Genomic DNA, 15,670 nt, shown 5'->3' with positions numbered 1-15,670 from the left:
TAGATTCCCCATACTGTGTCCTGCCTTTGGCATTCCTTTGTTGTTCTACTTCTAATATGTAGGAAGTGCTAGAAGGTCTCAAAACTTTTTAGGATGTAATTTTCAAATTTCATGTGTTTTTCCTAAATTGTAAGTAAAGTAATTTTTGATCACATGTTCTGGCCCTTTTGGACTTCTCTGAGGGCTTAATTAATTTTATTCTTTGTCTTAAGTCAGTGACTAAGTTTTAAGGAAAAAAAAATCTTGATGGTACTCTGAATATTTGAAGGTGCCCATGGTTTAAATTTCAGATTAGGTTCTCATTAATCTGTTACTTTAAGAAAAGGACAGTAACAAGAACAACAACAACAACAAAAATGTACTGTGTAATATGGTTGGTATTCACAGAAGATTCATTTGTATAAGATGATGTCATAAGGTTCTTAATTATTTGTTTTAAGCCAACATCTTATACATTAAGATGTGTAAGATAAGAATTTCATAATTAGTAAGAAAAGCTCATACACCTGCATGCACGTGCGCGCGTGCACACACACACACACACACACTCCAATTATAATCACCTATGATAGCATGCACAAATATGTTGTTTTAGCCTTAGAGTCTCTGTGCAGTATTATCTGTTGATGTGGGTTAAGTCAATGCCATTCTAGTTGAAATAAAAACCAACTTATTTCTTGGATTATAAGTATAAAAACATGTAATCAGTATGTAAATAATACAACATTACTATATAAAATCTATTATTACATAAAAATATAGTGTTAAAATTATCAAATTGAACATTCATTACAGTTCAGCACTTGTTTGAATTCTCAAGCTATTGCTGATAAATGGGACTGTGTAAAACAATGCTATTCCTAGGCAGGTAGCTTTTTCCTTTGCAGAAATTCCAAGGTCAGGTTGTACGATAGTGTGCATGATATTCTACCTTCCTTCCTTTAACAAAGGAGGAATTAGGGACATGGGCTGTTTGTTACCTTCTACACCAGCTGGTGTGTGTTGCTGAAACTTGAGAATGTTTCTTTCCACTCAGCAAATTTTTACCACATTAAAGCTTAATATTGCAAAGATTTGGGTGTTGACCAGAGACATTGACCTTTGCAGCAGTTTTAAAAGTCTCAAAAACACCTTCTGTTCATCTCAGTGGGAAAATAAGTTTTAATTATTCACTAGAGTGTGTGACTTCATTCCCAGTGCTGTAAGCACTGTCACATTTTAAGCTCTAACATTTGTTTTGCAGTTCCACATCAATGCCAGCTACCCCAGAATTTGGAACATGCCACAGACATGGCAGTGTGAATTGGAGGTTTATAAAGCCACATACCACTTCATCTTTGCACAGAAGAACTTCTTTACAGGTAATTTCTGGTAAATATAGGGAGTAATTTGTAGTGGTGAGCTTATGTGTATTCTGTAGGTTTTACTTTTACATTTAATATAGGCATGTGCTGATATGATGATATGATGTATGCTTTCCTTTTTTCCTATAATTTTTCCATTTATTATTCTCTCATATATACAATACTTCATTTTCCCCTCCCTCCCCTCCTCATAATCTATCCCTCTACCTCCCCTTACCCCTGAACCCACTCCCAGCCCTTCACCTTTCCTCAGAAAAGAACAGGCCTTCCAGGGACATCAACCATATATATAACATAAAAATCTACCATAAGACCAGGCACATAGTCTAACATCAAGGCTGGATATGAGGTATCCATGTGAGAGGAAAAGACTCCCAAAGTTAGGCAAAAGAGTCAGAGACATCCCCTGCTCACACTGTTAGGAATCTCACAAAAACACCAAGCTACAAAAATGCAACATATAGGATCTGATCAGCCTGGGCCACAGCACTCAGTCTCCAGGAAGAGCAGGAGACCTGGTGTGCACCCAGAGGCAGTCTGGGAGCGCACATCTTGCTCTGGTGGCACAGAGCTTGGGTTCCAGTCCTGAGGCCTCTGGCTGGAGCCCTCAGATCTCTCCTCTTCCAGATCCAGATCAGCCTGGGCAGCAACACCACATCTCCAGGTCCTGCAAGAGGCAAGAGGGGCTTCCGGGCGGCCAGCAGGGAGAAGTCAGTTTGCTCTGGTGAATCCAGCGGGCCCCGGCAGTAGCCTCCAGGTGTCTGCTTTGGGATCTGAACAGCCTGGGCCACAGCACTCTGTCTCCAGGAAGTGCAGGAGACCTGGTGTGCACCCAGAGGCAGTCTGGGAGTGCACATCTTGCTCTGGTGGCACAGAGCTTGGGTTCCAGTCCTGAGGCCTCTGGCTGGAGCCCTTAGATCTCTCCGCTTCCGGATCCAGATCAGCCTGGGCAGCAACGCCACACCTCCAGGTCCTGCAAGAGGCAAGAGGGGCTTCCGGGAGGCAGGTTGGGAGAGGGCAGTGTGCTCTGGTGAATCCAGCGGGCCCCGGCAGGAGCCATCAGGTGTCTGCTGCTGGATCTGAACAGCCTGGCCAACAGCACCCTGTCTCCAGGCAGTGCAGGAGGTAAGCTGTGTACCAGAGGCCACCTGGGAAGAGACAGCTTGCACTGGTGAGTCCAGCATTGACAAGACCAACTAACACCAGTGAGAACTAGATGGCAAAAGGCAAACTCAGGAACGTCACTAACAGAAATCAAGGCAATATGGCAATATATGGCAACATCTGAACCCAATTCTCCTCTACCAGCATGTCCTGGATGCCCCATCACACCAGTAAAACAAGATTTGGATTTAAAATCACTGGTCATGATGCTGGTACAGGAACACATGAAGGACATACTTAAAGAAATTCAGGAGAAAATGGATCAAAAGTTAGAAGCCGTTGCAAGGGAAACACAAAAATCATTGAAAGAAATTCAGGAGAATACAAAAACCAATAAGGAGGAAACGCAAAAAACACTTAAAGAAATACAGGAGAACTTTGGTCAACAGGCTGAGGTCATGAAAGAGGAAACACAAAAATCACTTAAAGAATTACAGGAAAGCACAAACAAGCAAGTGAAGGAGCTAAGCAAAACCATCCAGGATCTAAAATCAGAAGTAGAAACAACTAAGAAAACTCAAAGGGAGACAACTTTGGAGATAGAAAGCCTTGGGAAGAAATCAGGGGATAGAGATGCAAATATCAACAACAGAATACAAGAGATAGAAGAAAGAATCTCAGATTCTGAAGATACCATAGAAACCATGGACTCATCAGTTAAAGAAAATGCAAAATGCAAAAAGCTTGTAACCCAAAATATCCAGGAAATCCAGGACACAATGAGAAGACCAAACCTAAGGATTATAGGCATAGATGAAAGTGAAGATTTAGAACTTAAAGGGCCAGCAAATATCTTCAATAAAATTATGGAAGAAAACTTCCCTAACCTAAAGAGAGAGATGCCCATGAATATACAAGAAGCCTACAGAACTCCAAACAGACTGGACCAGAACAGAAATAATTCCCGTCACATAATAATCAAAACACCAAATGTTCTAAACAAAGAAAGAATATTAAAGGCAGTAAGAGAAAAAGGCCAAGTAACATATAAAGGAAGACCTATCAGAATCACAGCAGACTCTTCACCTGAGACTATGAATGCTAGAAGATCCTGGGCTGATCTCATGCAGACTCTAAGAGAACACAAATGCCAGCCAAAACTACTATATCCAGCAAACCTCTCAATCACCATAGATGGAGAAACTAAGATATTCCATGACAAAACCAAGTTTACCCAATATCTATCCACAAACCCAGCCCTACAAAGGATAATAGGAGGACAACACCAATACAAGGAGGGAAACTTCACCCTGGAAAAAGCAAGATAGTAACCTTTCATCAAACCCAAAAGAAGTTAACCAATCAAATTTAAAAAATAACATCAAAAATGACAGGAAGTAACAATCACTATTCTTCAATATCTCTTAACATCAATGAACTCAATGCCCCAATAAAAAGACATAGACTAACTGACTGGATACGTAAACAGGACCCTACATTTTGCTGCTTACAGGAAACACACCTAAGGGTCAAAGACAAACACTACCTTAGAGTAAAAGGCTGGAAGACAATTTTACAAGCAAATGGTCTCAGGAAACAAGCTGGAGTAGCCATTTTAATATCAGATAAAATTGACTTTCAACCCAAAGTCATCAAAAGAGACTCTGAGGGACACTTCTTGCTGGTCAAAGGAAAAATACAACAAGAAGAACTCTCAATCTTGAACATCTATGCTCCAAATGCAAGGGCACCCTCTTTCGTAAAAGAAACTTTATTAAAGCTCAAAGCACACATTGCACCTAACACAATAATTGTGGGTGACTTCAACACTGCACTTTCCTCAATGGACCGATCAGGAAAACAGAAACTAAACAGGGACACAATGAAACTAATTGAAGCTTTGGACCAATTAGATTTAACAGATATATATAGAACATTCTATCCTAAAGCAAAAGAATATACCTTTTTCTCAGCACCTCATGGTACCTTCTCCAAAATCGACCATATAATTGGTCACAAGACACACCTCAACAAATATAAGAAGATCGAACTAATCCCATGCCTCCTATCAGATCACTATGGAGTAAAAGTGGTCTTCAATAGCAACAAAAACAACAGAAAACCCACATACACGTGGAAATTGAACAATATTCTACTCAATGATACCTTGGTCAAGGAAGAAATAAAGAAAGAAATTAAAGACTTTTTAGAACACATTGAAAATGAAGACACAACATACCCAAATCTATGGGACACAATGAAAGCAGTGCTAAGAGGAAAACTCATAGCCCTGAGTGCCTCCAAAAAGAAAATGGAGAGAGCATACACTACCAGCTTAATGACACACCTGAAACCCTGGAACAAAAAGAAGCAATTTCACCCAGGAGGAGTAGAAGGCAGGAAATCATCAAACTCAGGGCTGAAATCAATCAAGTAGAAACAAAGAGAACCATACAAAGAATCAACAAAACCAGGAGCTGGTTCTTTGAGAAAATCAACAAGATAGATAAACCCTTAGCCAGACTGACCAAAGGGCACAGAGAAAGTATCCAAATTAACAAACTTAGAACTGAAAAGGGAGATATAACAACAGAAACTGAGGAAATCCAAAAAACCATCAGATCCTACTACAAGAGCCTGTACTCAACACAGCTGGAGAATCTGGAGGAAATGGACAATTTCCTTGACAGATACCAAATACCAAAATTAAATCAGGACCAAATAGATCATCTAAACAGTCCCATAATGCCTAAAGAAATAGAAGGAGTCATAGAAAGTCTTCCAACCAAAAAAAGCACAGGACCAGATGGTTTCAGTGCAGAATTCTATCAGACCTTCAAAGAAGAGTTAACACCAATACTCTTCAAATTATTCCACAAAATAGAAACAGAAGGAACACTACCCAATTCCTTCTATGAAGCCACAATTACACTGATACCAAAACCACACAAAGACCCAACAAAGAAAGAGGAAAACTCAGCCCTGAGTGCCTCCAAAAAAGAAAATGGAGAGAGCATACATTACCAGCTTAATGACATACCTGAAAGCCCTGGAACAAAAAGAAGCTATTTCACCCAGGAGGAGTAGAAGGCAGGAAATCATCAAACTCAGGGCTGAAATCAATCAAGTAGAAACAAAGAACCATACAAAGAATCAACAAAACCAGGAGCTGCTTCTTTTAGAAAATCAACAAGATAGATAAACCCTTAGCCAGACTAACCAAAGAGCACTGAGACAGTATCCAGATCAAGAAACTTAGAAATGAAAAAGGGAGATATAACAACAGAAACTGACGAAATTCAAAAAATCATTAGATCCTACTACAAAAGCCTATACTCAACACAACTGGAGAATCTGGAGGAAATGGGCAGTTTCCTAGACAGATATCCAATACCAAAACTAAATCAGGATCAAATAGATCAACTAAACAGTCCCATATCACCTGAAGAAATAAAAAGGGTCATAGAACGTCTCCCAACCAAAAAAAGCACGGGACCAGATGGCTTCAGTGCAGAGTTCTGTCAGACCTTCATAGAAGACCTAACACCAATACTCTTCAAACTATTCCACAAAATAGAAACAGAAGGAACTCTACCCAACTCCTTCTTCGAAGCCACTATTACGCTGATACCAAAACCATACAAAGATCCAACAAAGAAAGAGAACTTCAGGCCAATTTCTCATATGAATATTGATGCAAAAATACTTAATAAAATTCTTGCCAACCGAATCCAAGAACACATCAAAACGATCATCCACCATGATCAAGTAGGCTTCATCCCAGGGATGCAGGGATGGTTCAATATAAGGAAATCCATCAATGTTATCCACTACATAAACAAACTCAAAGACAAAAACCATATGATCATCTCATTAGATGCAGAAAAAGCATTTGACAAAATCTAGCATCCTTTCATGCTAAAAGTTTTGGAAAGAACAGGAATTCAAGGCCCATAACTAAACATCGTTAAAGCAATATACAGCAAACCTGTAGCCAACATCAAAGTAAATGGAGAGAAACTTGAAGCAATCCCACTAAAATCAGGGACTAGACAAGGCTGTCCTCCCTCCATATCTTTTCAAATTAGTACTTGAAGTTCTAGCTAGAGCAATTAGACAACATAAGGAGATCAAGGGGATACAAAAATGGAAAGGATTAAGTCAAATTATCACTATTTGCAGATGACATGATAGTTCTGTATGAAAAGAACTTCAGGTCTCTGAAGAAGGAAATTGAAGAAGACCTCAGAAAATGGAAAAATCTGCCATGCTCGTGGATTGGCAGGATTAATATAGTTAAAATGGCCATCTTGCCAAAAGCGATCTACAGATTTCAATGCAATCCCTATCAAAATCCCAACTCAGTTCTTCACAGAGTTAGAAAAAGCAATTCTCAAATTCATCTGGAATAACAAGAAACCCAGGATAGCTAAAACTATTCTCAACAACACAAGAAATACTACAGAGCAGTAGTGTTAAAAACTGCATGGTATTGGCACAGTGACAGACAAGTGGACCAATGGAATAGAATTGAAGATCCAGAAATGAATCCACACACCTATGGTCACTTGATCTTCGACAAAGGAGCCAAAAACATTCAGTGGAAAAAAGATAGCCTTTTCAACAAATGGTGCTGGATCAATTGGAGGTCAGCATGCAGAAGAATGCGCATTGATCCATTCTTATCTCCATGTACTAAACTTCACTCCAAGTGGATCAAGGACCTCCATGTAAAACCAGACATACTGAAACTAATAGAAAAGAAACTGGGGAAGACCCTTGAGGACATGGGCACAGGGGAAAAGTTCCTGAACAGATCACCAGTAGCTTATGCTTTAAGATCAAGAATGGACAAATGGGACATCATAAAATTACAAAGTTTCTGTAAGGCAAAGGACACTGTTAAAAGGACAAAACGGCAACCATCAAATTGGGAAAGGATATTCACCAACCCCACATCTGATAGAGGGCTAATATCTAGTATATACAAAGAACTCAAGAAGTTAGACCCCAGGGAACCAAATAACCCTATTAAAAAATGGGGTACAGATCTTAACAAAGAATTTTCACCTGAAGAAATTCGGATGGCCGAGAGGCACTTTAAGAAGTGCTCAACATCATTAGTCATTAGGGAAATGCAGATCAAAACAACCCTGAGATTTCACCTTACACCAGTCAGAATGGCTAAGGTCAAAAACTCAGGAGACAGCAGGTGTTGGCGAGGATGTGGAGAAAGAGGAACACTCCTCCACTGCTGGTGGGGCTGTAAGATTGTACAACCACTGTGGAAATCAGTCTGGAGGTTCTTCAGAAAACTGGACATGAGACTTCCAGAGGACCCTGCTATACCTCTCCTGGGCATATACCCAAAGGATTCCCCAGCATGCAATAAAGACACATGCTCCATTATGTTCACAGCAGCCTTATTTATAATAGCCATAAGCTGGAAAGAACCCAGATGCCCCTCAAAGTAGGAATGGATACAGAAAATGTGGTATATTTACATAATGGAATACTACTCAGCAATTAGAAACAATGAATTCACAAAATTTTTAGGCAAATGGTTTGATCTGGAAAATATCATCCTAAGTGAGGTAACCCATTCACAAGAGAATACACATGGAATGCAATCTCTGATAAGTGGATATTAATTAGCCCAGAAGCTCTGAATACCCAAGGCACAAATTGCATAACAAATGACTCCCATGAAGAAGTATGGAGAGGGTCTTGATCCTGGAAAGGATTGATCTACCATGGGAATGGAATATAAAGAGAGAAAAAGGAGGGAGGTGATTGGAGAAGGGATGGAGAGAAGGTTTATGGGACATATGGGGAGGGGGTATCCGGGAAAGGGGAAATCATTTGGAATGTAAACAAAGAATATAGAAGATAAAAATATTAAAAAAAGAATGCAACATATATGCAGAGGACCCAGGTCAGACCATACAGGCTCCCTGATCTCTCTGAGCCCATTTGAGTCCCAGTCCATTGATTCTGTGGGCTTTGTTCCTGTGGTATTCTTGATCCTGTGGATCGTCCAGTCTTTCCTCCCCATCTCAGTACTCCATAAGCTCTACCTAAGTTTGACTGTGGGACTCTGCATCTGTTCCCATCTGCTGCTGGATGAAGTCTCCCTGGTTTCTCTGATGACAGTTATACTAGGCTCTGGTATCAGCATATCCTGCAGGGATGACAAAGTGTAAGTTGGAGATTTTTGTGGCTGGTTTGGGGTCTCAGTCTCTCCACTTGAGGCCTTACCTGGTTAAAGGGGATGGCTCCATGTACCCCAATTACTAGGAATCTTAGCTAGTGTAGAGTCCATGGAGTTTCCATTGCACTAGGTTTTTATCTTACTTTCTGAAATGTTCCCCAGTTCTCTCCCAATATTGTCTTCCCACCCCATCCTTCCTCTTCCCATGCCTACTAACTCCCAGTGCACCCACTAAATTTATTCTATTTCCCCTTCCTAGCAAGATCCTTAGCCCTCTCCCCTCCCCAAGCCCTTCTTGTTAATTACCCTCTCTGTTCCTGTGGGCATTAGAGGTAAATTTATAGCACTAAGCCCTCATAAAGAAATTGTAGAGAGAATACACTAGCAGCTTAACAGCATACCTGAAAGCTCTAGAACAAAAAAAAAAAAAAAAAAAAAAAAAAAAAAAAAAAAAAAAAAAAAAAAAAAAAACATACTCAAAAGGTTTAGATAGCAGGATTAATAAAACTCAGAAGGAAATCAACCAATTAGAAACAAAGAATAACACAAAGAGTCAACAAAACCAAAAGATGGTTCTTTGAGAAAATCAGCAAGATAGATAAACCCTTAGCCAAACTAACTAAAGGGCACAGAGACAGAATCCGGAATTTTAAAAAAATCAGAAATGAAAAGGGAGACAGCAAACAGAAACTAAGTAAATTCACAAAATCATCACATCTTACTACAAAAGCCTATACTCAACAAAACTATTAAACCTAGATGAGATGGATGATTTTCTAGACAGATACCACATACCAAAATTAAATCAAGAGCATGTAAACTATCTAAACAGTCTCATAATTCCTAAGGAAATAAAAGCAGTTGTTTAAAAATTCCCAACCAAAACCATCCCTGGGCCAGATGGTTTTAGTGCAGAATCCTACCAGACCTTAAAAGAAGTGCTAGTACCAATATGCCTCATACTATTCCATAAAATAGAAACAGAAGGAACACTGCCTAATTCAATCCATGAAGCCAGAGTTACTGTGTTACCTAAAGCACAGGAAGAGCCAACAAAGAAAGAGAACTTCAGACCAATTTCACTTATGAATAGCGATGCAAAAATACTCAATAAAATTCTCACAAACTGAATCCAAGAACATATCACAGCTGTCATTCACCATGATCAAGTAGGCTTCATTCTAGGGATGAATATAAGAAAATATACATAAATATTCTTTTCATTGTGTCCTGGATTTCCTGGATGTTTTGGGTTAGGAGCTTTTGCATTTTGTATTTTCCTTGACTGTTAAGTCAATATCTTTTATGGTGTCTTCTACACCTGAGATTCTTTCTCTTATGTCTTATATTCTGTTGGCGATCCTTGCATCTGTAGCTCCTCATCTTTCCTACGTTTCCCATCTCTGGCGTTGCCTCCATTTGTGACTTCTTTATTGTTTCTCCTTCCATTTTTTGGTCTTGTATCACTTTATTCAAATCCTTCACCTGTTTGATTGTGTTTTCCTGTGTTTCTTTAGGGGATTTATTTATTCCCTCTTTAAGGGCTTCTACCTCATGAGTTATTTATATCCTCCTTAAAGATCTCTATTCTTCATGAGATGGGATTTTATTTCAGCATCATGCTTTTCATGTGTGTTGGGGTATCCAGGGCTTACTGTGGTGGGAGAACTGTGTTCTGATGGTGCCAAAATACTTGGTTGGCTTCTGTTGCTTATGTTCTTGTGCTTGCCTCTTGCCATCTGGTTATCTCTGGTGTCAGCTGGCCTGGGTGACTTTGTCTGGAGCCTGCCTCCTTGGAGTCCAATTGAGGTCTTTGACCTGGGTTAGAACAATCCTCCTGGGAGGCAGGCAGTACTATTTCTCATTTGGGTAGGGAGTATCTTATGTCCCTGGTTATAGGAGGCCTCCTGTGTCCTTGAGTAGAGCAGTCCTCATGTGTCCCTGGTCAGGGAGGGCACTTCTCCGGGGCTATAGGCAAGCTGTGGGATGTAGGGGAGGAGTAGGCACACCAATCCGCAGACATTTGGTAGAGATGCAGACAGAAAGAGATTGGGATTGCATAGAGGCGAGGGGTCCCCCATCCTCTGGGCTCTGTAGGGGTCCCAGTTGGGGCAGTTATTTGCACAGGGTTCTCAGCTGTGTCCCTGGTTGCAGTAGATCATCTAGGAGACCTGCAGACTTTGCAGTTGCTAGAGGGGCTGACACGCTGATCTTTCCCAGCAGAGGTGCAGACCAGAAGGTCCAAAGGAACTGTTTTAAAACAAAATTTTTGTTTTTATTTACTCCAAATAATAACAATAAAACCATTAATCCAGTTTTGATCTTTGAAGCAAATAGAAGAACTCAGTTCAGCCTGTTGATTTTATCAGGATAGTGAAAAGTAAAGATTGCATTGATCAATCAGTTGCTCCCTCTTCCAGCTTGATTATTTCATTTTGATTATTTTCATCTATGACATTATACTGAAGTAGTCTAGTATGTTATTCTAGGCTCAGAGTTTAGTCTTTTCTGTTAGTATGGCTTAAGTCAATGCCATCATAGTTGAAAAAGGAAGTAACAACTTAGCACATTTGTATTTTATGATTATAAAATTATATAGCCTGGGTCTATGAATAATATAAATATTACTATATTAAATATAGTAGCTTTTATTGATTCAGGCTCTAGACAATTATTCCCACAGAGTCGATCTGATTTATTAGAATAAACTGCTTCTCCATGGAAATATGACTTTTGCTTTACTACATTTTACTATATAAATCTTTTTATTAGATATTTTCTTTACTTATATTTCAAATGTTATACCCTTTCTCGCCCCCTGAAAACTCCCTATCCCATTCCACCTCCCCTTGCTTCTATGAGGGTGCTCCCCCACCCACCTACCCACTCCCTCCTCCCCACCCTGACATTCCATTACACTGGGGCATCGAGTCTTCACAGGACCAATGGCCTCTCCTTCCATTGATGCCTGACAAGACCATCCTTGTTATATATGCAGTAGAGCCTCCACATGTACTCTTTGGTTGGTGGTTTAGTCCCTAGGAGCTCTGGGGGTGGGGGGGTCTGGTTGGTTAATATTGTTGTTTTTCCTGTGGGGTTGCAAATCCCTTCAGCTCCTTCAGTCCTTTCTCTGACTCCTTCATTGGGGATCTTGCGCTGAGACAAATGGTTGGCTGCAAGGATCCACCTCTATATTCATCAGGCTCTGGCAGAGCCTCTCAGGAGACAGCTATATCAGGCTTTCGTCAGCAAGTACTTGTTGGCATCCACAATAGTGTCTAGTTTTGGTGACTCCATATGGGATGGATCCCCAGGCAGGGCAGTCTCTGGATGGTCTTTCCCTCAGTCTCTTCTCCACACAAATACTCTCTGTATTTGCCCCCATGAGTATTCTAAGAAGGACTGAAACATCCACACTTTGGTTTTCCTTCTTGAGCTTCATGTGTATCTTGGGTATTCCGAGCTTTTGGGCTAATATTCACTTATCAGTGAGTTCATACCATGTGTATGCTTTTGTGACTGGGTTTCCTCAGTCACAAAAAAAAAAAATACCACATAAAGTACCACATAAACTTCCACATTTTCTGTATCCATTCCTCTGTGGAAGAATGTAAGACTTTTCCTATTTTCAGATTCTTATCACTTTATATTACTTTTTTCGGGCATTTCATGTTTTGCATCAGCAGTACTAAAAATAGAGAGGAAATTAAACTCTCCATGGTTTAAAAAAGTTTAAAGTTGTTCTTTACTTTAAACTAGATGTCTCAAAAAGTATTAGTTACTTTTAAATACTTAAGTATTCCTTTAATTAGAACTGAGTTTTCTGTAAACTTGTTTTCTGTTACTCTGATATTTATGCTTTACCTGTTGTAATTCATCCTTTTAAACAATATATTTGTACCATTTAAGTTCTTGTTGCTCAGATAACTGTCACATTTTCTCTTAATTCTGAAAGTCATGACAGCCTTTTAGTAGCTTCTTTTACTAATTTTCCTAAACATCTTCCTCTTGGATATTGTGGTCTGGCCTTATTCTTGGTCAAGGTGGTTGGATTGTTTTCATAGTTGGCAAAATTTATAGAACAGAAGTTTTCCAGCTTATGTGAGGGAATGCCCATTATTTTTCAACAGAGAAATATTTCTTTAGAGATTTGGATGTGGGGTAGAGCATTATCATAAATATAAAGCCCCAGGAGTAAAACAAAGGTGGAAACTGAAGCCTTTTGTGGCAGTTATTAGATAGGCTTTGATTATTAGTTGAGGGGTGATGGTGAATAATGAAATGATACTAAGCACTTATAATAATGGGTTAATATTTTATGAGTTATTACTTAATTTAGATATAAAGTAAGTTATTGGTATGATTTTTGGATTAATTTTTAACTTACTGTCTTTAAAATTTTTTTAATTCCTTGCACAAATGTATGAGGTCATTAAAAAGTACTTCAATTTTCTAATCACAGTGTTTAATAAGTCCATCTGGTAATGTGAGCAGCTTTTGGTCTAAGGAAAACAATGTCATTAAAGTGCCACAAGTGCTTGACGAAGAAGTTAATAAAAATTTTTTTGGTGATCACTTGTAAGACTTGTAATGGTACCATCGACTTCTGTAGAGTAGAGTTGCTTCTTGTCATGTGACCCCAGCACTTGCATTAGATCACTTGCTGTAGCAATTTTCCTTGGCTGACTGCCACTGTGGTAGTGGATGCTCAGTTTGATTATGTATTTAATTTTCATTTTTCTTGGATTCATTTGGCTTCTCAATTGAACAGAGTTTTCTGGTAGTTTGAAGTTATTGTTTTTTGTAGTGGAAACTTAGTAGTGTCTGTTATGTATGCAAAACTATTCTTCATTCTAATTTTAAATATTTTTTAGTAAAGATTATAGAAGCTGGTAGGGAGAAATTATTTGATATAAATTTTAAGTAAGATTTTAAAATCTTTATTAAAGTAGAAGTTAGCTATTTGCACCATTTCAATTACAACTGAAGAAAAATATAAAATTTGTTAAAATAAGAATTGGCAAATGAATTTATTTACAAACTATATTGACTTCTTTAGATATTAGATCATTTGAATTTTAGTTTTACACCAGCTTCATTTCTGCCTTTTAACCACTTTGAGAATATGGTAAATAAATGCTTCTCTTTGATATCCCAAGCTTCATAATAATTTGGAACAAATACTAATTATTATTTCTGTCCATAGAAAACTTGTAGACATATGACTTTTTTCCTTGTTTTCCATCACTAATCTCAAGTACACTGACAGCCATACTACACATAAAACAAAGGCAAACAGTATCTATGTTGAGCTAGATTTAAACTATTGTGCGTATACTGCATCTAAGATGAGAGAACATCAAAATCATTAGTGTCGGAACCCATTCAGAGAAATACGGGAGGATTTTTAATGGTAGAAATGAACTTTATAAAATGAGTTTGATATAATATGTTAGGTATGATTTACATAACACATACCATTTATAAAGCTTATTAATTTATATCTTTTTAACATACTCTAGAAAGCAATATTATTATCTCTGAGTTAACAATTAGGAACTTGCAGCACAGAATGTTATTTTTCTTTTTCTTTTTTCTTTTTTTATTAGATATAGTCTTTATTTACATTCCAAATGATTTCCCCTTTCCTCGTTCCCCCCTCCCTGAAAGTCCCATAACCCTCTTCCCTCCCCCTATTCCCCAATCAACCCCCTCCCGCTTCACTGTCCTGGTATTCCCCTACACTGTGTAGCACAGAATTATTGAGGCAAAATTAGTGGATACATCTAAGATTAGTATCTTGGACTGCAAACCTTGTGCTTCCTGTAGCACCTGGCATTAATAATCTTGTTTATCGTCATCAAAAAGGCTATGAATGGCAGGAGTCTTTGATAGCCATGGGTAATTCTTTCTGTGTTAGATAGAAAATCTGTAGATGCTTAAGGCCGCCTATGAAATGGTATGTTTCTTGCATATAGATTGTATAACCTTCTGTATATCTTCATTAATCTGCAGATTACTTAAAAATACTTATCACAGTGTGAATATTTCATAAAAATACTTATAATATTCAAAATACAATGACAGGGAACCCTTCTGCATGTTTAGTTCATATAAAAATAAAAATATTTTCAACCCACAGTAGATTGAAACTGTGGTTAAGGAGAGATGACTATATTAGTTTCAAACAGGATTTGTAGTTTGAGTAGGAATGCTGAGACATGAAGAGTTTATTAAAGAGAAAAGAAGTCAGCCTGGAAAATGATGAGTTCCTTTGTTAGAAATTAACTCTCTCTCTCTCTCTCTTTCTTTCTCTCTCTCTCCTTTCCTCCCTCATTCCCTCCCTCCCTCCCGCCTGCCTCCCCTGTGTGTTTAAAGGTAAACATAGATGTGATAAGGGGTGCCTACCCACTGTAATTTTTAAATGAAATAAAGATGCATTTAAAGTAAATTTGATATACTAAAGATTTCCTTTTTCTATTAGTAGAAAAGGTTTTATTTTATTTATAGCTTATCAATGGAGTCAGTTACAGTTAAGATTGCCGTTTTATTAAGTCTCTTTAATGTATATGGATGGTAGCTATATGTATATGGCAGCTGGTTTTTAAATGAAATTGTACATTTACACCTGATTTCTGTAATGATTCTAACTTGTATGTTTTCAATTCAAAGATTGTCTTTAAAAATAAAATGACATTTGATAACCTATAATTTTCCTTATAGTATTCTCAATGATAAATGCATTCTATTTATGAAGTGCTTTCTTGGTACCATTTATTTGTTAAAATATCACATAAGTCATCTCAATTCTTCTAATAAGTTAGGAAAATTGTTCTTTTAAATAGGAGAAAATAACACAAATTACATTGCTAATAAAATAAAGCCAAAGCTTGAATTTACTATGGTCTGATATCAACGTTGGAAACATGTACCTAATGTTGTACATACAACATCAGGGTTTCTATGTACAGTGAGTGTACAGAGATGAATC

At 38.2% G+C, this 15,670-nt stretch overlaps 1 protein-coding gene across 9 annotated transcripts in view; it reads left to right on the top strand.

Moving 5' to 3' along the window:
* Nucleotides 1–15,670, top strand: part of Bltp1 (bridge-like lipid transfer protein family member 1) — a 204,637-nt gene that overhangs the window by 44,038 nt on the left and 144,929 nt on the right. For all 9 annotated transcript variants that reach the window (XM_052180612.1, XM_052180617.1, XM_052180611.1 and 6 more), the window contains exon 15: nt 1,244–1,361. In XM_052180612.1, the coding sequence (XP_052036572.1) occupies nt 1,244–1,361 (118 nt within the window). The remainder of the gene's footprint in view (nt 1–1,243; nt 1,362–15,670) is intronic.

This window comes from Apodemus sylvaticus, chromosome 4, assembly GCF_947179515.1.
Source record: "Apodemus sylvaticus chromosome 4, mApoSyl1.1, whole genome shotgun sequence".
NCBI lineage: Eukaryota > Metazoa > Chordata > Mammalia > Rodentia > Muridae > Apodemus > Apodemus sylvaticus.
Note: the sequence above shows the minus strand (reverse complement) of the source record. Positions and strands in the feature narration are given on the sequence as shown.